The sequence below is a fragment of the Haliotis asinina genome, chromosome 9 (assembly GCF_037392515.1).
Source record: "Haliotis asinina isolate JCU_RB_2024 chromosome 9, JCU_Hal_asi_v2, whole genome shotgun sequence".
In the NCBI taxonomy this organism is placed as follows: Eukaryota; Metazoa; Mollusca; class Gastropoda; order Lepetellida; family Haliotidae; genus Haliotis; species Haliotis asinina.
The window spans coordinates 17,791,895-17,817,638 of NC_090288.1; the positions used below are offsets into that span (position 1 = coordinate 17,791,895).

Consider the following 25,744-nt stretch of genomic DNA (forward strand, 5'->3'; position numbering starts at 1 on the left):
GGAATGTAAACATTGCCAACATTACTGTGCCTCTATAAGATTTTGAGTCGACCTCTGTGACATTTTATCCGTCGGAAAACATAAACGTAATGTTTGCACAGTGATGTTGGCTGTGTGGTGCAACTGCAAACCTAGAAACGGGATGCAACGAAGCAGTTTACTGTGGAATGCTGTACGAGGCGATGCTGTTACATTGTGACGTAATGCAAAAAAGTTTGATTATGAGGGGGCAGGCTGGAATGGCGCAGTGACGTCAACACATTGTGACGTAATGCAAAAAATGCACATTATCGTCTGATAAAGTATTGTCGGCGCCTTTGATCTTTCGCCGAAGCATCTTAGAAAAAAGCTTCTCACTAAGTTGTGTGTCATGTGTTGTCAGTTTATTGACACATGAATTTATGATGATCTTTGGTTTTGGTAAACATGTCAAATAAGAAGCAAGACCAGGGACACCCACATATTCAAAATGTGAAATACAGCAACAGCAGTTGTGGTGATTACATTTCAGATTTATGTTCAAATGATTGTGTGAAATTATTTAAAGACTCTTGCAAGCTGTTCTGTCCTTGTTGGTGACCAGACTCTCCTCGTTTTTAACAGGGTTTTTGAAATTATGTGTCAAGCAGCTGAAATTGAGTTGGTGAGAAACCAATATTATTATTCATTCACACTGTTGACATCCCTTGGAATTGTAGCTCTAGGGTGTTATCAGTTATATAGTTCAAAGGCAGGCTACTGAATTCTTGTGATGTCCTTTAGGTGGGAGATGATCACTCCAGCTTGTTTAGAGACACTTTAAGCACACAGTAAGCAGAGATGAACCTTGACATGGAATTTCTCTTAAAACCTTTACACAAATATTTCTAAAAGCTAAAATGTTCATTCTTCACTCCCAAGCTTATTTTAGCATCTTTTCAGGACAGTTTCTGTGCTACTCCAACTAGTGGTGGCACAACAAAAGTTGCCATAACTTGTCCTTGGCAGATTGGTGTTATGAGTAGTATGTTGTGTTGAAGGAGAGCTCTACGTATGTGTTTGTGCTGGATGACCACCAGAATGTGTTGTTGTAGGCAGAGAAGATGGAGAAGGAGAAAATGAAGCAGGTTGTGTTGGGCATACAGCAGAGGCAGGAGGAGGAGGACTATCAGGGTAAGACACACACATTAAAGGAAGCCAGACTAGTTTCCTTGAAAACCCTTGTTCTTTGATTTGACTGTGGGTTATAATTAAGCCCCAATATTGTTAGACACTGCTTAAAGATCACATGCAATGGAAAACACAACTTTGGGGATTCTGATACCTTCCGGTATGCACTTACCAAAACAAATCATCTAAAATGCCAATTCAACCTATAAAGTTGAAAAAAAACACGATGAAAAAAAAAGCCTAAATTTCCCCCAGCGCTGGGGGAAAAAGTGGTTTCAACAGCTGTGCTGCGCTGCGCCCATAATGCATGCGTAGTGAATAGGTTCGCGGAGCTTGAAACAGTTTTCATGCCCAGAGTAAGAAGTCGTAAGCATTAGTCTAATCTTGGGTGTGAATAAGTAAATAATCTACTCATTACATAAAAAAAATTGTTGATTGTGGTAAGCAGCCTGTCACATTAAAAGCTCAATGTCTGGTTTGTTGACACCTATATGTCTGCCTGCCTGTCTGCTGAAGACAATATGCAATCACAGCTTCAATCATTGACCACATGCAATTTGAACTTAGCACCTATCAGGCTATACGCCATAAACAAAATAAATTGATTTATGACTCATGCACCCAAGTCCTGTCTCTGCCACATTATGTAATTTGGCAGGTGTGATACTATGTACACATGATGTGTTTTTATGTCTGTGGGTTGCAAACAAACTGCATCCATTTTTCTCGGATGACTGGATCTGATGGAAACTGGTACAAACTCTTGTCAGTTTCAAGTCCTGCTTTGTACATGGACGAATGACAGTTTCCAGCCACACAGTATTTCACCATCTCTACTGAGATGATTTGTGATTGGATCGAACACAAATTCAAAGAACATGTATTTACAAAACCTAACATCTCTATACACATTCTTTATGGATAACAACTTCTTGTAGTGTATATGATTTTGTTTGACAATGGTATATGAAACCATACTGAAACGACACATCACGTACAATAAAGGAAGTTTTTAGCCATAAAGACTCTTACTTTCTTGTGACTCGCCATACTTCTAAAATGCCCATCAAACACACCATCTTTCTGAACACACAATGAGCCCTCAGAGTATCAGCAAATGAGCCAGCCAATCAGAAGCCGTTGTTACACTTGAGTGCATTCTATCGGCTATGACTGGGTTCGGTCTCCCGAGGGCTTCGTTTCAAGGGAAGTAAGCCAAAGTACAAAATATTGCACTTTTGAATAGCGATTGTAAGCTTATAATTTTGTCTATTTGTTTTTTTACAAGCAGCAATGTATATTATATGTCATGAATAAGTGATGATTGTGTTTTAATTATGTTTGATTTTTTGGTTGCATGTGACCTTTAAAATCTGGGTTTGCCTTTCCCAGTCTGACTTGAACTCTACTACATGTCTTTGTAGGCCGTTGTGAAAGCACCCATGAAGATCTGTGTTAGAATCTGTCTTCTCTAAACCATGCTTGTTGTAAGAGGTGACTAACATGATCAGGGCCCTTATTCTTGAAATGTTCATAGCAGTAATAATTCTTAAGTTTGATTGTAGCCAATGTGTTAAGAATTTGCTTAAGACATTGGTACAGCTACAGATGTTGCGAGAATAGCTAGCCTGGTGGTCAGGCCCCGCTGATTTTGTTGACACATTATCATTTTGCAATTGCATAGGTCCAGACTCATTTATGTACAGACAGCTGCCATGTTGAGTGTAGCCTTAAACACTAACCAATCAACCAACCACTCTGAAAGAGCTGGAAAATTTCACCATTACACAGAAGCAATAATTCTGACTACAACATGTGTTTTAGTCATTTTACTGACAATGTTCAACATATTTACATCTTATTTATGTTTACAGAATTATGGTCTTATCTAACAGCAGCATTGACTGTACATGTTTCATTCATGATACATTGAATGGTTCTTTTGATCTACAGAAATGATGGCCTCCCTCAACAGACCAGTGCCTGTAAACACAAATCGTGAGCGTCGTATTCGATATTCTCATCCGAAGGGAGCCCCTGATGCAGATCTCATCTTTGGCTCTAAGTGAGTTTGAATGTCTCGCAGTCTCAATGGTTTATCTAGATCACAGGTATTTATCTTTTATTTCATTTAGTTTTTCACAAGCACCTTTTACATTATTGTTGAGTGTGCAGCTTCCATACTAATCAGTTTCCTTCAGTTTCCTTAACAGTTTTGAAGCAACATGCCTCAAGCGTTAGCAGAATGTCTCTAAGACTGTATTCATACTGTGCAGATAACTGGGCATTCCACAATTAGGATTTTGTGCTGGCATGCCAATATAATGGCAGCCTCTATGTAAGTCTAGCAAGTTCAAACATATGGTTAACTATGTGTCTCATGGAAGCTAAAACAATGAAAGTACTATGACATGAATGCAGCATGCTGAATTGTTTGTCTGAACTTGGTGTTGATACCCATGTAGTAACTTCACTTTACAGCCAGTTTGGGATAATCTCTTCAAAATACTTCAATCTGCATGCTCTTGGTATAAATTACTTGTTATACAACTCATACTACTGTTAAATTGTCTGTTTGCATGCAGTCTCTCTTTTGTTTCAATCTGTGTAAACACTTTAGATATTAACAGTGCATAGTATATTTGCACAGTAGCTACAATGTGTTTTTTGTTGGCTATACAGGTCGTCAAAACACCATTAGTATCACAAGCATGAGTTTGTCTGCACTGGACACATGAAGCTCAAACCAATATAATCTGAATATGTTGCTTCAGATTTTGCACTATATGCACAATCCTTTTTAAAACGTATTGTCTTCTTGTTATGACCACAAGAATATTATGCAGTCCAACTTTTTGAATGGCATAAAAATTCAACGAAATATTCGGTGGCTGGCTACCCTTGAAAGGACTTTATTTTTCCTTATCCCAACTCATGCTTAATTGCTTATCTCCTCTTCCGAAGGTAGTGGAACACCATAAATTCCTTGAAGTTCCCTTCTAAAAGAAGCGGATGTAAAATTCACACTCACCCATGAGTTACCTCCCCTCATGCGCACATGGTCAACTGATTGGCCATGATACTCGCTTTCTCCTTATCGCCCGACGAGGACGGCAGGAGTTACCTGGGGTCTCCTTTACGGCGATAAGTTTTTCAACTATTTCGGTCCTTTTACTATATTTATGTCCTATGCGGTATTTGGTTTATGTATATGTATCACAGTTTGTTTATTTGTGATTATTGGGTGTTGATATAGCATGTATTTCGTCAACCGAGACGATGTTGATGAAATTGTGTTTACAGTGTAGATTACGGCTGTCAGCGGTTGACCCACTCTGGCATGTAAGCCCTTATGTTCTTCCACTATTTGCTGTGAAATTTGCAGAAATTTATCTGTTTCAGAATTTATTGTTTAAATTCATTCTTTTCATAGGCGTGCGAGGGACAGGCAATGTCGACTTTCATTAGTCATGTCTAATCAGGTGATTTGACTTCAGTTAATCATTTTTCATTAACTGCTGAATTTCATTCCAGTTACCAGTCAGGTGTGTCTCCAGGGGTTATACCTTGGGTCCAGCGAGTCGTCCCCTAGGCCGCAGAAGAGTACTTCATCGGGAACGGGGGCATCGCAGCCTAAGAAGTCTAGATCACATCATCGTCGAAAGACGAAGAAGTCCTTCGGCGACCAGGTCATCCCTCTACAGGAACGACGTGTCTACAATGAGACGTGTTGATGCTACACTTCGAACAGTCAGCTGTCGCTGTACTCATCGCAGCCATTCGACGCAGATACCTTCATGCAACATGAGCTTGGAAAGGTCATGTTGAAGAAGAACGAAGACTACAATCTTCAACGAAGACTACAATCTTCAACGAAGACTACAATCTTCAACTACGCTGACTGCTGCTCCTAGATCATCCGAGTCGTCAGACAACGCAGACTTCATCAGCAGCCTCAATCATCACAACAGACATCTCTACTAGTCAGCTGTGACTGCATTCATGCAACAAGATGCCTTCATGCAACATGAGCCTGGTAAAGGTCATATTGAAGAAGAACGAAGACTATAACCTTCAACTACATCGACTGCTGCTCCGGGTGAGCACTCAACTAGATCTGCACTCACTCCAGAGGATGAAGAGGAGGCGTATGTATGCACCTGTTCAGGCAGATCATCACTGTCGTCCTCATCATCCCATCGCAGTTTGGAGAGAGATCCTCCTACGTCGAGTGAGGGCATCCGCATGGGCGAGTGCACTCACGTGGGTGAGTGCACTCACAGGTCTACTCATCAGCAGAGAGGATCTTCAGCAGTTTCCTCAACTCGTCGAAGCCGCCCTCAGTACTTGTCGTCCCCTTCAGACAAGGACTCACATAAGAAGGATTGTTGGCATCCATTGAATGCATCGCACTCACGGAAGGATGAAGACAGATAATACCGATCGTGTTCTCTGACGGAAGTTCTCGTCTCTGATTCGGAAGTCACATCGTGATTCACGAATAGTCTGGACTTAGTCTCACCATCCAAGACTCCAACGAACCCAACACTTATAGGAGGAAGAAGGAAGACATGCGTTGACGTTTCTGCCGATAGCTCCGATGTCTATGTCTGAGAAGTTATTTACGGCATTCAAGTCAGCAACCAAATTTAAACAACAACCTTTGCCACCTTTCAACGCTTGTCGCTTCCCTCTTCACCATATGGAGCCCTCCATCAGGGAGACACCTCCACAAGACGTACCTTCTTTGGATGGACTCGATTTAAAGCCATCAACGAGACTAATCTCAAGTCAGCAATCCTTCCGAGGAAGAGTGAATGATCCTATCAACTTTCGTCACTCTGAACCTGGTTCAGTAGTTTACATCCAAACACCTCGTCTCAACTACTGCGGGACTGAATCTACATCCTCGACAAGATTGAAGAGGTAGTAAGGATTATCGGCCAAGACTTCAAAGAAGTCATGATGATCATGTCCATTGTCTTCTTGACAATGATGCACAAGCAGACAAGTCAGCGTTACACTAAAGAGTCCAGAGAGCGAGAGAGAAGAAGTTTAATACCAGAGCGTCCAGGAGGTAAACATTGAAGATCAGGGTCGGAATGACTGGAGTTTTCCACCCTCAGCTGTAGCCATACAACCGTCTCCAGTGGGTGGATGGTTTCAACTCTACTAGAAGAATTGGAGAATTTTCAACAATGAATACATCACGAAGATTTTTTTGAGATGACTACAACATACCACTGCAGACTACACCTCCGATCACAGGAGATGAAGGTATTATCTTCGGGGGAAAATTCTGACACATCTACCTGGAAGACAATTTGTCTACATCAGCTTCAAGCGGCGGAAGTTGCTTTGCTCATCTATACACGTGCTCGCCAAACAGCATGGTTGCGGACAAACCTAACTGCTAGCAAGGATATCACAGTTTGAACAAGATTTCACAATAATCAGTTGTCTGCTACACGTGACAATCTGATTGGTCCCCGAGAGACAACGCCCTGTAAAGAAAGCCGGTGACGTCACATCTACAATCTGATTAGTCTTTGAGAGACAACGCCCTACGCAGAATGTGGTGTTATTGTTCAAGTATCAGGAAGTTGTGGATGACTTTCAACACTGGAAAGATTTCAATTACACACTAGATTAACAGTTTACAGCGTCATTTGATTCGTCAGGCAGCATTGAGGTCTTTTAACAGCAGATTCAACGTGGCCTATCCTCATAATGAATAGTGTTGACGATCTGGAAACGAAGAATGATGTATCTTCACAGCATACAAATTCTTCATGAGAGAAGTCAACTCAGTCTACCGTTGGACATCACTATCAGGCTACTAACTCAGCTCGGATGGAATTTGAATTTAAATTCCTCGGGATTTGATTCATCACTACATGGAAATACACCGCTGTCCCAGGGAATCGGTGGGTCAAAGTTCAAGTTGATGTTAGAACTAGTTTTACTCTCTCTGCTACCATTACGACAGCATCAATGTCTACTCGGTCTGCTCATGTCTTCTCAGGATATGACCAGAAGAAGACGTCTACAACTATGTCTATGACAGCGATTCCTGAGTCACGGTTTCACGTCTTGACCGGTTTACGATGCTGGACAACTTGAAACCACACCCGCTATGGGGAACTTGCCAGTCAAACATCTGCGCAGGAACTTATATGTTACAGTTGTCATTCAACAACCATCTCTATGTAGACATGTCTCTCCAAGGATGGGGTGTCCATCTAGACAACGAGTTGAAGCAGGAATCTGGAAGACGGAAGATCAAACTCTTCCCATCAACCAGTTGAAAATTAAAGTGGTGATTCATGCTATCCATCACTGGTCGACAACACTGAGAGACAAGCTACTGATGATCCAGACAGACAACTCAACAGTGGCTTTTTACTAAAACAAATAAGGGTCAATGAGATCGCCATCTCTACTACACCTGTTGTTTCAACTTTTCAACATGGTCGACAGTCTGAATCTCCAAATAAAAGCATGTCACATACCAGGTGTCCGCATCATCATGGCATACGCCTTATCTCGTCCTCTTCGTCTGCTTTGAGAGGCATTTTAACTAATCAGCCAGATGTTTGTATCACCGCAAATAGACTTATTTGCAACAAGGTTCCGGTACCAGAGCCTGGGCAACAGAAGGACTAAAACACATTCACGTTTCCCCCTCCAGTGCTGCTACCAAAAGTCATCGAGAAAATAAAACAGGTTACAACTGACTTTGGTTGCACCTTACTGGCTAACGAGACATTGGTTTCCTACAGTCATAGAAGAGCTAGGACAACCAACACTACAACTACCAGATTGGGAAAATCTTCTCATCCATCCCCACATGAAACAGGCACACAACAACCCATCTGCATTCCGACTTCACGTGTGGAACGTATCAAAATCTGTTTAAAACACAGAGGACACTTGACGAGAACAGCGAAAGCAGCCTTAGCCTTACGGAAATCCACTCGCACCCTGGGATCTAAACATCGCACTCCAACATCGCACAAGTGATGTATATGAGCCGCTTGATTGGACCTCATTTGAACTGCTAACTCAGAAGACGCTGTTTTTACTTGCCTTGGCTACAGCCGCACAAAAATGTCAGAAATTCATGCTCTAGACTTCAACCACACGAGCTTTGATGCAAGTCATCAGCAGACAGCTCATCTGGGTCTACGATGGGATTTTATTGCGAAAAATCAACTGCCAGGTCAACCGGATAGACAATTCCACATACCAGCACTATCTTCAATCCCTAGACCCCATGATACTCAATATTTATCATTATGTCCAGTCAGAGCATTGAGGATATACATCGCAAGTACCAAGTCTAGAAGGCAAAGTTTCAAGCACCTGTTTATCCCTATACCTACTGAGACACTTACGGAAGTATCCCACAACACAATCTCAGTGTGGATCAGAGCTGTTATATTGAGAGCCTTTTAAAGCATCAGGATTGGAACCTCCGTGAGCTTCCAACCCACATGAAGTCAGAACTTGGCCTCTACACCAGCACTACATGGGAATTGCTCACTACCAACTATAATGGAGGGCTGCTTTTGGAAGTCAAACACAGTGTTTGCCAACCACTACCTATGAGACATAGCCGCGAAGGACGTCACTGGTATTCATCAGTTTTGGCTTCTTGTCGTTGCTCAGCAACTAACAGTTCCCCGAAGGCGCTGAGTTCATTCACCCGTTGTATCGTGACTTGTGGAAGCCAGACGCTCTGCGGAGTATAATGGTGGAAAGTCCATGCACACGTCTTATACAGACTAGCATAGTGATTATGACCCTTTACTCATAATGAAGACACGAAGAGGGGTCGCAACTAGTCCATATCTTGGCATTTAGTTGCATCAGAAATTAGCAGGACGCTAGTTACTTTTGATGTCCTGACGTGCCAGTCAAAGAAGTCATCTTCGGAAGACAATTCGACTGGATGTGATCCTCCAAGAATCTACAATGAATATTAGAAAGGACAGGACCGAATTATCGCCGTTACAAGTTCCCGTTAAGGAGGGGAATTATTGGACGTAATTTTGAACAGCCAGCAGAATGCAGCGTGGTCTGACCCAGCGTCATTTCCATCGGATTCTGCAAGCAATTAAGCATGAGTCAGGATAGGGAAAAACATGTAATTTTCTGAATAAAATTTATATTTTATACTTATCCTGACTCATGACGGAAGCCCTCCCAGCCTCACAGACACGCTGAATTCTTATATTCTCGTGTCGGGCGACTATAGGAGAAAGTGAGTTTCATGGCCGATCAGCTGACCATGTGCACAGTAGGGGAGGTAACTCATGGGTGTGTGTGAATTTTACGTCTGCTTCTTTTAGAAGGGAACTTCAAGGGATTTCAGGTGTTCCACTACCTACGCCAGGAAGAGAAGATAAGCATGAGTCAGGATAAGTATAAAATATCAATTTTATTCAGAAAATTACATTATTGCTTTATTTGAGTAACAGCCAATGTTGATGGGGATCATCAAGTGTGTACCTCTTGGTTATCAATCATCTTCACACCCAGTATCAATGAATAAGCCGAGGATTTTGCTAGTGTCCTATATTTGTTGTGAAACTAGTTCCAGCATTACATGAACATACTCCCTTGTATTAAACATTGTGTTCAAGTTATTAAACAGTAGTATTTTCATTGGGCAAGAAATACATGTTTGTTTTCATGACAACATTATGCTTGTTATGTGACAAATAATGTATGCATGAACAAAAGTCTATGGATACATTTCTTTAAATGAAAAATAACGAACTACTTTTCTCCTATATCAGTGCAGTGACCATTAGCAAATGGATATTTTGTAACCTATTATAAACTCTTTCTGAAAATTGATTTGTAGAAAACGCTGAGAATAAGCGGAGCATGGTCTTACACAATGACCAGGAACCAATCCAGTGCTCCGAGCCAGACAACAACCAACCGACCAACCGATCAGAGAAGGGATGGAGCAGCCAGTCAGAGGGCAAGGATGGTGACAGTGGCAACTACCTTTAACTGGTTTCTATGGCAGTGACTGCAGTAGGCTCGAGGAAACATGCAAACACTTCAAATAATCATTGTTTTCAGACAGGTATTTACTTTCTTAGTGTTCAAGCAAGTTGACTAAGACATGATTCATCGCAAAAACATGATTCATCACAAGACCTCACTTCTACCTTTGTGCATGAGAACTGAAGACTAGATTTGCAAGGTATCCACTGGGTCATAATTGCTCCATCTTATACACCATCTCAAGACTGACGATAAACCTCAATAAGTTTGGAAATTAATGTGGTTGTAGACACCTGCAAATGTGTTTTTAAGCATGATACCCTCCAGGAGAGGATAATAAAGATTTTTTAAATGATCAAACTTACCAACTGTGATTTAACGTATATTCCTGTGCTAAAGAGATAATAGCCTGTAAAATGATATATTTCGAGTGCTGAATTCAAAGATGTTTGTCCCTTTGTGATGTTAAAACTTTCTATTTTTGATATGGTTCATTTTCACAAGTTGTTTCATTACATGACGTGCAGCGTTAACAAGCATTTACACATACTATGCTTTTATTAATAGCAAGGAATAATCTGTTTTGTCAGCTGATTCAGTGATTGTTTTATGAAAATGGGAAGTGTAAAGGATTGGCTTCATTTTACTTGTTTACTTTCTCTTGACAGTTTTGCAAAACCAGAAGTGAAAATGTTTATTTTAGCTGTGTACATCATTTTAGACAGTTTATGAATACAAGACAAAAGATGATAGTTGCTTTCAGTTCTAGCCTCTATTCATTGATATGATATAGGGTTGCTGTCTTACAGATTCAAATTAGTTTGAAATCTAAGATAAGATTTTAACCTAACATTATGAAATAAACATTGAAATGATTTATTTAAATTATTTTAAAATGCTACAACAGAAAAAACCATTATTATTTTATTGGTTTTATTTATCAGCGTAAAGCAAGTGAAATTTTGTCCTACTTTTATGTTTTCTGGTGGAAGGTATAACGTAAGCCTGGACTGTGAAGCGACATCTTGGTTGTCTTTGACTCTCTTACAGTGATGTATGTTTCCGTGTAAGGCATGTAGGTTTACTTACTTGGTTCATGGATTTGCCAACCTAAACCTTTTTTCAAATACACAAAATAATATGGTTTTTAACAGTATGCCAGTGTGAGGAGATAACCTTTTGAATTCTCAACACAACTGACTTTACAAGAAATTGAAAAAAAAAAATTTTCACAATTAAGTTTCAGTTGTTAAAATTAGCCCTACCTGACTTTTGGAATAATTGTGAACCAAGTGAATAAATCTAAGAGGCCTAAGAAGCTAAACACTGATGAGCTTCAGTAGTTGTACTACATGTAGGAATTGTTGGGGAGTGATGGGGAAAGCATGGGCCCTTTCTCAGGGTGAGACATCAAGTCTGATACTTTCCAGCACAGCTTTACTTAGTGTTCTTAGCCACTTGAAACAGTGAAATATACTTTATTACAAGAAGTATGTATTAAGTTTCTATTCTTTGACTTTAATTGGTGTGTGGACTAACTTACATGTCCAGAATGAAATAATTTGTTTTTAACTGGTTGTAAGACTATGCCAGGAAAATAACAGACTTGATTCTTTTTGCCATTTGCAGGTGCAAATAAAGAAAGTGGTTGCACACATTCATGTTTGTGTTTTATTTTTGTATACCAATACATAACAATCTATACATACACACATAAGAATGGATTCACAGACACACTCCCCAGGTAATCTCTCTTACATTATCTTCACTGGTCGTGAGGGGGCCATGGACTCTCATGTGCCCTTGAGGTTTGTTTATGTTTGCTGAGCCTGCAGGGTACATGAGCCCATGGACCCCGAGGGACCAGTGAACAACATATTTATCTTACTGAACACCTGAATTTTTATTTTGAACTGTTTGAATCACTTCTTCTGAATGCGAGGCGAATCACCACTTTGCAGACGACACAAGGTAAACAGATTTAGAGTTATCTCCATTCCATCGATTTTCAATCACAAAACGTCAGTATTTTCCGTGCTTGATGTGTGATTCAATGTTATTCGAGGTAAAAATGTACTACCATGAAGCACCAGAAGAGTTCAGAATTCCCAGCAGTGTACATTGAAAATAATACATCACCTGTAAGCAGGGTACTTTGAAAATAATAGAACAGCGCTTAGCCAATCAGAAAGCGACATTCATGTGTGAGGTAAGAGAAGCATTTTTGGCATAGTCCTGTCAGTCTGATAAATGTTTCAACACTTTTCCTGTTTAAATATAGGTCTTGTACCACCAAGAGTGGACACTGAATAGTTCAGCTTAGGCAAACTGACAGGTCTACAGCATCATCAATTAAACTACAAACATGGTAGCTTGAACCAGCATTACAGTGGTTTACTTAAACCTTTTAAGCTTTGGTATTATTTGTTACATAGAACATAGGGATAGAATAGGCCTTCAGCAACCCATGCTTGTCGTAAGAGGCAACTAATGTTATCGGATGGTCAGGCTCGGTGACTTGGTTGACACGTCATAGGTTCCCAGTTGCGCAGATCGATGGTCATGCTGTTGATCACTGGATTGTCTGGTCCAGACTTAATTATTTACAGACCACTGCCATATAGATGGAATATTGCTGAGTGTGGCGTAAAACTAAACTCACTCACTTCATACCTGCTTAAAATGTAGCTATTACATTTCGCAGTAATAGTAATTTAGAGCTATCATTATTTGAAACTTATCACTCTTCGATAAATAGTCCAGTAAACATTAGCATCAAACATTGTGTCATAAAATCAGGGCAAGTGGAAAATTCGTCAGGACAAGTTACTTTCTTGAAGTCACTTGCCCCGTGGCAAGTTGCTTTTAAATTAAATTTTGAACCTCTGCTCCCAGCATAAAATGAATATTTTGGTTTTGTACAGAATGCTGTCCAAATTTCTCTGTGCAAAATTCCCTTGGTACCTAATCTGACTATTTATGATCCATAGAATGACTGTCATATACTATACATCAGTAATATTTGATCTTTTGTTCAATGGAATAGTCTTAAGAGTTAGGACTGGGAAGTATAACCACTTTTCCTGTTGATTTTCTTGATTTCACCAGGTCAAATGCTTCATTTACCTGGAAACAAAAACATAGAATTGATCAGTATTTTTTTCCTTCAAGGAGTTGACATGGATGTGTTGGTTTATTATTTAGCATTAAATAGAGCAGTTTACTTACCTGATTAAGAGGAAAGGTTTGTCCACAGTAAGGTTTTATTTTTCCTTGCTGAAGTGCTGTCAGTGTGTCCTGTATTGACTTGGAGAAAGCTGCGGGGTTGGTGATGGCAGTGTTGCCCCAAAATACACCATGGACGGAGCAGGACTTGAGCAGCAGCAGGTTAGCAGGTATTGATGGGATTTTCCCTGATGCATAACCAACAGTCACCAGTCGACCTTCCTCTGAAATACTTCATGTGGAAAACACTTTCATAATGAGGAAATGAATGTAATACAGCTCCACAAAGTAAGAATACAAAAAAAGTTCAATGAAGTCTTTCATGAAAAGTTGAAAAAAACTGTCCCATGTAAAGAATAAAATATAGGTGGATGACAACTGTCTTGAGTTGGTTCAACAAAGTATCAATCAAGGTATCTTGCTGATTTTCATGAGAAATGTACTGATTCTTCAAGATATCTGCAGTCAAACCGTTTGTGTCAAAAAGGAGACATATAATAAGTTCTTAACTGTGTGTTTCAAGTTAACAGGCACCATTCTAGAGAAGTAAAACAAACCTTTTCAGACACTGCAGAAAGATATCTCCCCCAACCTGGTCCAAAACCACATTAACTCCTTGACCTTTTGTGATTTCTTTGACTTTCTCTCGCAAATTCTCACTGTTATAGTCTATTGTGTGGTGAGCCCCTCTTTCTTTGGCTAGAGCACACTTCTCAGCTCCTCCACAAACTGCAATCACCTGGCGAACAAAATACTCAAACTTATTAAAATCTAAATATTTTAGATATTCAAATACTTACCTTACCATGGGTCTATAGCATATTACCTCAAACTTCGCTTAGTAGGAGATCTGACAGAGTTGAATTGCTATTCAATCTTGAATGGCTACCTCGAATTCCACGACTAATGATACGGAAGTATCTGGATCTCCCCACTGCACATGAGCGCAGATTCCACGAAAGAAATTCACTTTTACTTCCCGATCCGAAGAGTCCATAGTGGGGAGGAGCATCCAGCGTTGGGAGGGACTACCCGTCCTATGGTAAGGTAAGTATTTAAATATCTGAAATATTTAGATTTTAACAAATTTTTTACTTTCCTAACCTTAGGATTATAGCATATGGATGCAACAGACAGGATGGTGGTGCAGGGCTCCAGAGGACCGTAAAACGTCAAATGCCATAGTTGAGCTGGAACCAGAATCAGTAGTAAGTCACGTACTAACCACAGGAGGGGCACGGTACATTATCTCACATAAGTACAAGACCCCCATAGACCAAGGTAAGTAGGATCATACCCTATAGGGCGGAAGGACGCACGAGTTGCTGTGCAGTGGTCCGAAAGACTGCAGCCCTTCCACATCTTCCACTGCCAAGTCCCGCAAGTAATGGCTGGCAAACACTGTAGAGGACAGCCAGAAGCATCCAGCCATAATGTTGGGAACTGTACAGTTTCTGTGCAGAGCCATTGTTGATGCTAGCACTCGAATCTCGTGCGGGTTGTTAGACGACGGGTGTGGAAGATTCTATGTGTCATAAGCCGCCAGTATGGTCTGCCTCAACCATAAGGCTATTGTGTTCCTGGTGACTTCTCCTCCAGCAGTCATGGAAAAGAGCAGGAACAACCTCTTCCTAGTTCCCCGCTGAGGAGAGGACTTCCTGATATATAATCTGAGGTCCAGAACGGGACAGAGTAACTGCTCTTCCCAATCCTCTGGTCCGATGGAATGGATGGAGGGGTGGTGAATAACCTGTCTGGTTGACCTGGCAGCTGGTTCTTTGCCACGAAATTCCAGAGGTCTGTTCAAACCGAGCCCTAGTCACATATATTATCCACCCTAACTGCTCCAGGAGATGGATGGCAAAGTCTAGCTGTCTGTGTAGCAACTGAGGTTTGAACTGGTTGAGAAGGCAATCGTCTATGTATGGGTCGAACTCTATCTGTGTGAGATGAAGAAACTGACTGATGGGCGTCGTGATTGTGGTAAATAGCCACAAGGCTGTGGAAATGTCAAACAGCAGGACCCGCCACTGGTAATGTCGACCGTCGAACACCAACCTCAGAAACTTCCTGTGAGCCGGGTAGATGGGGATGTGCAGATACGCATCCTGGAAGTCGAGACTGCACAGCCACGTTCCTAGGACCAACTTGTTCCAGAGACACCATCTTGAAGAGAGGAGGCTCCATCAAGTAACGATCTCTGAACGCTGCCATGTTGTGGATCATGCGTAACTTGTCGGAGTCCTTCTTGGGAATGAGGAAGATTGGGTAGTAGAACCCTGGCGAGTGGTGTGGGTCCAACACTTCCTTGATGGCACACTTCCCTAGTATCACCTCTGTGTGTTGTCTGCCAGTGACCCTGGATACACCCATGCTGTTGGCTGAGACGTCAATGGTGGAAGGTGTATGACTGGTAGTTTGTAGCCCTTCTTTAGGATTCTGTTAACGTAAGGATCTTCGAGGATGGACCAGTTCCTCCAAAAGATGTCCAGTCTCCCGCCTACCAGTGTAAGGACAACTGGCATGGCTGGGGGCGGGAGGTCCCAGTCATGGCAGGTAGCACCCTCAATGTCTTGAATAAGGACGCTTCCCCTTCCCTCTGCAGTCGGTTGCGGGGACGTCCCTGGTTGAGTCTGTAGGCTTGCGACGATCGGCTGCCACGTTGCCCTGGCCGTGACCTCTGGCAGAGGCGGATCTGACAGATTCCCTCCTTGAGACGTAGTGTTTCTTCCCCTCTCATGTGTTCCAGCTCTGTCACGAAAGGCAGAAGATGGGGCCTCGAATGCTGATGACACCTTGGTGTTAGTTAGCTCTGCATGTTCCTTATAAACCTCTGGGATGGCATTTCCGAAGACGACCTCTTAGGAAAAGGGAGTTGTTATGAGATGCCGCTTGAACTCCTCCTGCCGTCAACATGCGCCTACAAAGCCCATCCTACACACCACCATCGTCATAGCTAACGCTGTACAGACATGCCCCAACAGGTCGTGAAGCACCTTGCCCTGCAACTGGAATAACCATGTCAAATGCTCCAACCGTGACTCATTAACTTCAGTCAAATCCACACCCGCCGCTGATGTTGCTGATGGTAGCGCCCAGACCAACTTCAGGATACGCTGCAGCTTGGTATCAGTCGCTTGCATTCTGGAATCATGTACTTTATATGTGGAGTTAAAGGATAGTCTCTTAATGGCCTCATCTAACGCCGCCCCAACGTCTGCAAAATCAAGACTATGAACTGTATAGTCCTGTTTCTTTGACCTGGGTGCCCTAATAGTGTAATTTAACGACAACTTGGCAAAGTCCTCGTTCAAGCAGGATATGACGTCGGCCACCATAGGATGTGGCGGAATCATCAACTCCGGATAAACTCTGGACAGCCCTCACCGCCTGTTCTTTAGATCTGGCCTGACGATCTGGTGATCTGGAAGAAGATTGGCGACTAGAACACTCATCGACCAGCTGCCTTTGTGCATCTTGATCTCTAGCGTTGGTGACAGTAGTGGTGCCTCTAGGCACTCTATACGCCAATGCGCCCAACCCTGGCGCCAATCTCAGGAGTTGACGGCCCTCCTGCTGATTGAGATGTGCCCACAGACACCGGTGTCAGTAGAAGGATGCGCTCCTCTCTCGGTGTCACTGCAAAGTCCAGGACCAATGGTGGAGCAGTAGTAGTAGGCGCCGTCAGCTCCTGAGATGCACCCGATGTCATCGAAAGGGTAGGTGCTAGCAACGATCGTAGAATCCGTTGTACCTCTGGGTAAGCTGACGTCAGTGTTAGCGTCGGCGTCGGCGTCAGCATCGGGCAACAGCGTCAGTGACTGTATCAGCGTTGGCTCCACTCTCAACAAAGCATCAGAGGCCGCCCCAGGCACCTCCAGTGTTGGCTGTAACTCCAGGGTACAAGGCGCAGACAACCTGGATCCTGATGAAGACGCAGGCGAATGGGACATCTTGCGTAACTTCAGAGTTTTCCTCCTTTTAACCACAGCCAGGAAAACTCTGCACTTGTCAAACCCGTACACACCGCACAACACTGCTCAAGGGTGCTCGATACCATAGCACAATCTGGACACAACAAGTGTCTTGTCATATGCAACTACTGTAACAAAAAGAAATATAAACGTGACAATAAGGATAAATGAAGAACACCCTTTACCACGTAATGGACTGTTCCACTCGCACGTGCAGCTGCTGCTTTGCAAATGACAAGTGAAATGGCTGCCCCTCCGATAAGGACAGCAAAATTACACTAGATACAGCTACTTGTGACAAAAAATGAAACAAAAGCTTAGATACGGCGGTAGAATTATCAACAGAAATCAATCTGCCGACAAACAAAACTGATCCGCGTAAAATTACAGAGGCAACATCGAAAAGAGGAGACACACATGCTTGTCTCATCCGAGATAGCCGACAAGTCTACAATAATGAATTCGTACGCTATAACCAAAACGAAGATTGAAAAATATTACCTAACCCAACACCAAGAACCTGTAAAAGGAATCGGTGCAAAAGCATAATAAATCAAACTTTATGAGCAGAAAAAAGGTAGCAACTCAAATACGCCTAGACAACATGACGTGTGAAGTAAAGTGAAGTTCTCGTGGAATCTGCGCGCATATGCAGTGGGGAGATCCAGATACTTCCGTATCATTACAGTCGTGGAATTCGAGGTAGCCATTCAAGATTGAATAGCAATTCAACTCTGTCAGATCTCCTACTAAGCGAAGCTTGAGATTATATGCTGTAGACCTATGGTAAGGTAAGAAAATCTTTTTTAATATTTCATATAGAAACAAGAAATTGCTGTCTTACTTCTGTTTGATAATAGTTTTGAAACTTTTGATCTCTGATTATGATTTTCCAGGAAGTTTGCAAATTATCAGACATGTTGACATGGCTGACAGCATGCCATTTTTTCTCGGAATTCTTACACAATAAAAACATGGATACAGTGAGAATGAGACAAATGTAAAATGAAAAGGATTATCCAACCTAGAGACTTAAGATGGTGTTATTTATGCAAAATCTAGCATTTTCATTATTGAATACATTTGTGGTCAAGTTGTCATTAAAATCACCCTAAAATGGGAAATATTTTCAGAAATCATATAATGAAACTTGAGGTCTTCCACAGATCTTCATCTTGCACATTCATACATCACCATGAATAAACTCGGGAACAAGTGGTTTCATGTGTCATTAGAATGAACCTGAAGGAAATCTGTATGACCCAGTGCTAAGCACCCCTCAAAATGTCATGACTCCTTTCATTTCTAAATTCTCATGCAGCAGTTTATCAGGGCTATATAACTTTCATGGTCATTTCAACATGTATTGTTCCCATTCCACCCCTCTCTGTTCATGTTTGAATGTCTAAAATATTAACCCCTCTGACCATTTTCTACACATGTAAGGCTTCTATTATGTCCAAATCAATATGAGTTAGATATGAGAATGGAGTGACAATACCTCTGCACCCAGAACATGAGCAGCAATATCCACGGCAGCCATCCCTGTTGCCCCTACTGCTGCTGTTACCAACACCGTCTCACTACAACATGGAAACAAAATAAAAAAAAGCACTCAATGCAACAAATTTTAAAAAAAATCTCCATTCAGTAACTCTGTTTACTATTTGATAAAAATGTCTCTTTTATTATTATCAAACAAGATAAAATATGTAACATGCATTATGGTTGGGATTAGCCTTTCTTAATAAAGTATAGATTCTAGTACTTCTGCTGGGTTGTGTCCCATCTGGGATTCAACCCCACACCCTAAGTAATCCCACTTTCTATATGGCATTGTGTACTCAAAGTTTTGATATTTAAGTATCCCCAGTATGTCCAGGATTATATGAAAACACACATCTGATTTCTGACTTGGAAAAGATATCCAACCTACCCTGCCTTGACCTTGGCCGTATGTGTCAAAGCCATCATGGAAGTTCCATAAGAAATAAGCATGGAGGCAGCTGTTACAGCAGACATAGCTTCAGGTACTGGAAGAACACTCTACCAGAAACACACAACGTTCATGAATCACACATTAATTATGTAAAACATACAGTTTACACATTCACATCAAAAAGCTTTGTTTTCCAAAAGAGTGAGTGAAAGAGAGAAAAAAGTCTGAAGAAAGAGAAAGCGAGTCTGACCACCTGATCCCATTAGGCACCTCTTGCGACAAGCTTAGTCGCCTTTTGTGGCAAGCATGGGTTGCAGAAGACCTATTGTATCCCAGATTTTCATGGGCAAGTTTCGCTTAGAAATATTTAAAGTGGGATATTATTATTATTATATCCTGGTAAATATGGTGAATATGAAGATTGTGTAACAACCAATTAAGAGACTTTAGCGCACAAAAGGGATTAATTTATACCAGGTTGTAGCATGTGTCTCTCTTGTTAAATCTGAACAACTTTAGCAATTCAGTGACCGTACTAGCCTGTGGCTGACATAAGCAATGTTAGCTTACTGTCATAAAGACCACACTTTGTGATCACTTGACCTTCATTCTAGTTGCACACAGTGGGTCTTCTAGATCTGTCCTCCAATGGGGGTACAGCTAGTGCAGCACAAGTCATGTCCTGCTGAGTCAATGATGTCCTACTGAGAGACTGTCCTACCTGTGTATTCAGCAGGCAGTATTCAGCAAAGGCTCCATCTGTCTTGGAAGCCAGACCAACCACCTTCTGTCCTGGGTGGAAGTTCTTCACTCCTTCACCAACAGCTCTCACGTAACCACACAGCTCCACACCTACCGAGACAACCACACCCAGTTTACAGCTGTAATGTTTCACATTGTCCTCATACACTCTCTATCGATGTAGTTGGTCTTGCCTTTCACTTGAGTGATTGGTATCATTAAGATTAGTATTCCAGGACTCTACAATCCCCACATGGGTAGCTGGTATTCCCAACATTGTAAAAGCATGTGACTCTACACTACTGTCTCCTAAATGGCTAGAGACCTCATTTATGTTGTCAAAGGGTCAGATTTGTCTCTGTACCATCTCATCTGAGCTCTCATAAGGGATAGTTTTCTTCAGCAGAAATAGAACTTTCAGTATCCCCTTTTCAAAGCTGACTTCTGAGTGGCTAAATTACCTATTTCATATTTCAATGAAATCAGTCACTCAGTTAAGTAATTAAGCGCTGCTTCCTGTGGATCCTCACCTGGAACGTAGGGCACTGTGGCCTTCACCTGATATTGTCCAGCTGCCTTCAAAATGTCCGAGAAGTTGACCGCTGCCGCTTGAACCTCCACCAGTATCTGAAACCATAAGTGACAGAATATGGCTTTACAGCAGATTTAGCAATGTTCCAGCACCACCACAGCTGGGGTCACCAGAAGTGGCCTTCACACTTTGAACATGTTGAGATTTGAATCCCGGTCTTCAGCTTGATTACCACATGCTTTAACCACTGGGCTAACAGACCACCCCAAAGAGTGAGTGAATGGATTTATATACACATGAGCATTAATTAAGCACCACACATTTTCATGCTATAAGATTGTGTTTAACACAACACACTGGTCATTCATAATATGGAAACCAAACACATGGTTATAATTTTGTTAACTGAACCATCTAAAGTGTCAATCCATCAACTGCCAACACTGCTGCTACTTTCTGCTGTAATTTATTGAGGCACATTTATATGGGGGAACTCAAAACGTTATCAATAATCATGTCCAAAACTATGGTCACACAGACAATGTCTGTTGTCCAATGTACACAAAGTTCTCAAAAAACTTTCACTGTTCAATCCTAAGCCAACAGTAATGTGACATCAGTGTTTGGTGTATCCTCCCCTCGCATGGATAACTGCTGCAACCCTCCTCCTCATACTGGAAATCAAACACCAAATGCGCATCACTGGAATCCTCTGCCATTGGTCATGAAGAGCCTGTTCTAATTCCTGTACATTTTGAACAGGGGGATCCCTTACTTGAACTTGGCGCCCCAGATGGTCCCATAAATGCTCAAATGGGTTGAAATCAGGACCTCTCGCAGGCCAAGGTAATCTGTCAACTGCGTTATTCTGCAAGTATGTGATAACAGCACTGGAACAATGGGGTCTAGCATTATCTTCCGTCTCCCAGATTCCTGCTGCAACCTTGTTGTTTAGATGGGCACCCCATCCTTGGAGAAACACATCTACGTAAAGATGGTTGTTGAATGCCGACTGTAACACACAAGTTCCTCTGTAGAAATTTGACTGGTGAGTCCACCATAGCTGGTATGGTCTCAAGATGTCCAGCGTCGAAAACCGGTTAGGACGTGAAAATGCTGTTATAGACGTAGTTATAGGCGTCCTCATCTGGTCATATCCTGAGATGACGTGAGCAGACCGAGTAGACATTGTCACTGTCGTAGTGGTAAGGGAGAGAGTAGAACTTGTTCAAATATTGGCTTGAACTTTGACCCACCGATCCTCTGGGACAGCGATGTATTTCAGTGTAGGGATGAATCAAATCCTGAGGAATTTTGATTCACTAGTCATCCGAGCTGAGTTAGTAGCCTGATAGTAAAGGCCTACTGTAGACTGAGTTGATGTCTCTCACTGTGAACTTGTATGCCGTAAAGATGCTTCATTCTTCGTCTTCCGATCATCAACACCGTACATTATCAGCAAGTTGACATTTGAAGGAAGTCTGTTTATAGCTGGCTGCCTGTTTGATCAGAAACTGTTATTCATTGCTGCAAGAATCGGAGAGGCAACGTTGAATCGCCTTCGTCGAACGGCTGCATTGAGTGTAGTGATGGCGGACTCGTAGAGTTGTCTACTAAACTGAGGCTGCTGACGAAGTCTGCGTTGTCTGACGACCCTCGTAAGGGTTCTGGTGAGGTGACGATGCAGTCGGGCCGATCTAGGCGACGACAAAAGTTGTCAATGTCGGTTGACATTCTGCTCGTTGTGTTCAATCAACGGTGGCTTGTCGTAGATATGTCGTTCCCGTAGAGGGACGATCTCATCACAAACGATTTCTTCATAGCATTATGTTGATTCTGCAACAACTTCGATGAAGAGGACTTTGTCTTCAATGATGATGATCTAGATTTCTTAGACTGCGATGACCCTGTCTCTGGTGATGTTCTCTTCTGTGGTCAAGGAGATGACTCGCTGGACCCAAGACATAGCCTCAGAGACACACCTGACAGGTCACTGGAATAAATCTCAGCAGAAACTGATAAACGGTTACCCGAAGTTAAATCACATGATTTAGACATGGCTAATGCAAGCCAACGTACCTGTCCCTCACACATCTTTGAACAGACCGAATATATAAAGTAAATTCTGAAACAGATAAATTTCTACAAAATTAACAGCAAATAGTAGAAGAACATAAAGGCTTACATGCCGGACAAACTAAGTGCGGGTGAGCAGCTGACAGCCGTAACCTACACTGTAGACACCATTTAATCAACTGAGACTAACTCTCATGCTAAACAAAGACACAATAATCACAAATTTAATAAATTATGATGCATATACATAAACCAAATACCGCGTACAACATAAAGAGTGTGACAAGCATGGTTAGTCATGTGACCAATTTGGTGGGAAAAGGGAGGCTACCGGTGGGTGAGTGTATCTACGTCCGCTTCTTTTAGAAGGGAACTTCAAGAGATTTCAGGTATTCTACTACCTTCGCCAGGGAGGAGGAGATAAGCAATTAAGCATGAGTCAGGATAAGGAAAAATTAACTGGTTGACTTCTCTGTTTTGATGCCTTTTTGTTACAATCAACCATTATTTTTAGTGGTGCTTAATTAATGCTCATGTGTACAGTACACATTCAACATACATATCTCTTACAAAACAAAGGAGTGCTGGTGCTTGTAGCAGAACCACGCAGAAGTTTCATGAAAAAGAGATTTGGACTGACCCATGTATCCCAAGCAAGGTTGTACCTGATCTTTCTTGATGTTCGTGGGCATGGGCAGTGTTTGTACCACCATGGGTTGTCCAAGATCCTTCAGTACCGCTGCCTGGTAGTGACCGGGCAGTCCACTCACACTTGAAGCTGTCCGGACTGCTGTCACCGACTTGTGTCTGGAAAAACCAACAGTAGAATAACCAGAAGAAAATATTATTGATACCTTTGTGATTTACTTACGTCTCTAACACATGACGAAACGTGTCAAATACCTCGTAAATAAATAATCAGGTAATTCTGATGCTTGTGAATAGAATTGACATAACAGTGATAAAAGCATCTGGCACAGAGTGATCTTTTCATTTACTAGCTATGAAAAAGGACTGGAACTCGATAAATCATTACCTGAGAAGATTTCTGAAAAGTACTTCTGGAGGTGTCTGGAACGCCATCTTGGCAGCTTGACACAGTTGTCGTGTACAATGCATCCCACAACACAACGTCCTCTAAACGTACTCGGTCAGCAACAGTCGTGTTGCTTCTGTAAATGATGACTCACATTGTACCTTTACATCTGATACAAACCAACCATAACTATTTTGCCAGTTCCAGTCAGGGTGGTAACTGGAAGCAGATGTTGCATCAGATGTTAGATGTCACGATATGTAAGTTTCATGAAATGATACGCATCACGGTACCCATGTATTACAAAGCCTATTTCTGCAGCATTATTGCGCAAATTTAGTTACGTTTTGAACATTAATATTTAATATTTTATAATTGTCCATGCAAATATCAACAGTTTTTTGTTTTCAGGAATTAGAAAGTTCTGATTTCCCATCTTTGTACAATAAAACTCTCATGACATCAAAAAACATGATACAACTGCAAAATGTAAATGCTGTATGAACATATTTTAACCAATTCTTTCAAAATGAAATATATAAAAACTGATAATTGTATCATCTTGGAAAACATATCAATGCAGGGATGCATCGTTGCATCCCAAATAACTACATTTGATACTGATATATACTGGTAAATACATAAGAGCTGGACCAAGAGAAGAGTGATGTGTGAAACTCTCGGTTAATATTTGACAGATATCCCACAACCCACCTCCAGTGTGTAAGACAGGGCAGCTGGCATCAACAGTTTGATGTAGCAGTAGTAACACTGGACTAGAAACTTGAATATATGTTTAGTAAGTATGTGACAGAGGATCACAAAGAAAAGGATCTGTTCAAACTGATGATGCTACAGTATTTTTAATGAGACAATCCTACAACCAAGGAGCCTATAAAGAGGAGTATCGATCCCCGCTACTACCCAAGTCAGGCGCTACAATGTGGTGATGATGCCATATCATCATCCTTGAAACGACTCCTGGAGACATATATATCATGACTGTGTAAAATATCGAGTCTGGACCAGACAATCCAGTGACTGACATCATAAGCATCGATATTTGTTTACAATGACAAACATATCTTAGCAAGTCCATCCAGACGCCGAAACGAAATGTAGGTAGACTACCAAATACATTTGGCTAAAAACATTCGAACACAAGTGGCATTTGGTTTGAAGAAAGTACTTTCCAGTCAAAATGACATCAGTTGAGACCGCTAACATTATTAGTGTTCATTAGTGTGTTGAATAAACGAGACTAATTCTAACTTCCCACTCACTCGCACTCTTCCGGATTGATGGGGTCAAAGTGCAACCCCAGAGTTGCTCCCAGAGTTACCCCCCTTATACCAGAGACATTCAAAGTCTCTTCTACAGCAAGAGCAAGATTTGGCACTGACAATTTTGACACAAGTTCAGTTCATATCATTTTTTAATGTTCTGGCTTAATGATTTGCCCCCATGTTTATTCAGTACGAAAGGACACAACAAGACCGAAACGTCACAATTAAGATTACGTACATATTTGCCTAAACTTCTTCATTCAGTCCAGTAAAATTAGTGGGAAAAAATCACTGAACCTCATACAAAAATTGATACAGAAACGGTTTTGTGTGTATATCATTTAAAATAGTTATATAAACATATACATCATAAGTCTTCCCTTGGATGTTGATGCTAAGTGGCATTTGGGGGGCAAAAACTATGAAAAATGGTATTTGTCAACTATTATTTCTAACTCAAAATATGCCAGAAAATGGTAACAAATACTGAAAATCAGACAACTGAAGTGTATAAAACAGTAAATAATGAAAATTATAAATGAAAAAAATATGACATTACGTGTGAGCTTGGATTTCTGTCACTCCAGCACACAGAAAACGAGAAAATGAGAGTTATCTCCCCTTTGTTTACAACAGATCGAAGTGGCAGAATGGGAAGAAAAAAGTGTCCATCATTTATTATACTGTAACTGGAAGAGGCTACAGTAACCTTAATATATAAAGGATTAAAAGACAACAAAATGCTACAATTGAAATAGATGA

At 41.4% G+C, this 25,744-nt stretch overlaps 2 protein-coding genes across 6 annotated transcripts in view; one reads left to right on the forward strand and one right to left on the reverse strand.

Moving 5' to 3' along the window:
• LOC137296579 (regulator of nonsense transcripts 2-like) overlaps positions 1-11,834 on the forward strand; it is a 269,128-nt gene extending 257,294 nt beyond the window's left edge. For 3 of the 4 annotated variants that reach the window (XM_067828385.1, XM_067828382.1, XM_067828384.1), the window contains exons 39-41: positions 1,074-1,152; positions 3,103-3,214; positions 10,022-11,834. In XM_067828385.1, the coding sequence (XP_067684486.1) occupies positions 1,074-1,152; positions 3,103-3,214; positions 10,022-10,031 (201 nt within the window). In that variant the 3' untranslated portion in view covers positions 10,032-11,834. Of the gene's footprint in view, positions 1-1,073; positions 1,153-3,102; positions 3,261-10,021 lie in introns of all 4 variants that reach the window. The other variant, XM_067828386.1, reaches the window with a different exon arrangement.
• LOC137296583 (quinone oxidoreductase-like protein 2 homolog) lies at positions 11,831-25,024 on the reverse strand. 2 transcript variants are annotated; one of them, XM_067828397.1, is made up of 10 exons: positions 24,980-25,024; positions 23,697-23,832; positions 23,326-23,467; positions 20,583-20,679; positions 20,033-20,163; positions 19,309-19,418; positions 18,874-18,955; positions 13,956-14,137; positions 13,402-13,630; positions 11,831-13,299 (listed from the first exon to the last, which is right to left on the reverse strand). In XM_067828397.1, exons 2-10 carry the CDS (start codon positions 23,777-23,779, stop codon positions 13,222-13,224), a joined length of 1,134 nt encoding a protein of 377 aa, XP_067684498.1. In that variant the 5' UTR covers positions 23,780-23,832; positions 24,980-25,024; the 3' UTR covers positions 11,831-13,221. The 2 variants fall into 2 exon arrangements, with proteins under 2 accessions (XP_067684498.1, XP_067684499.1); XM_067828398.1 differs by having other exon boundaries at positions 24,411-24,996.
• Between the last annotated feature and the right edge of the window lie 720 nt (positions 25,025-25,744).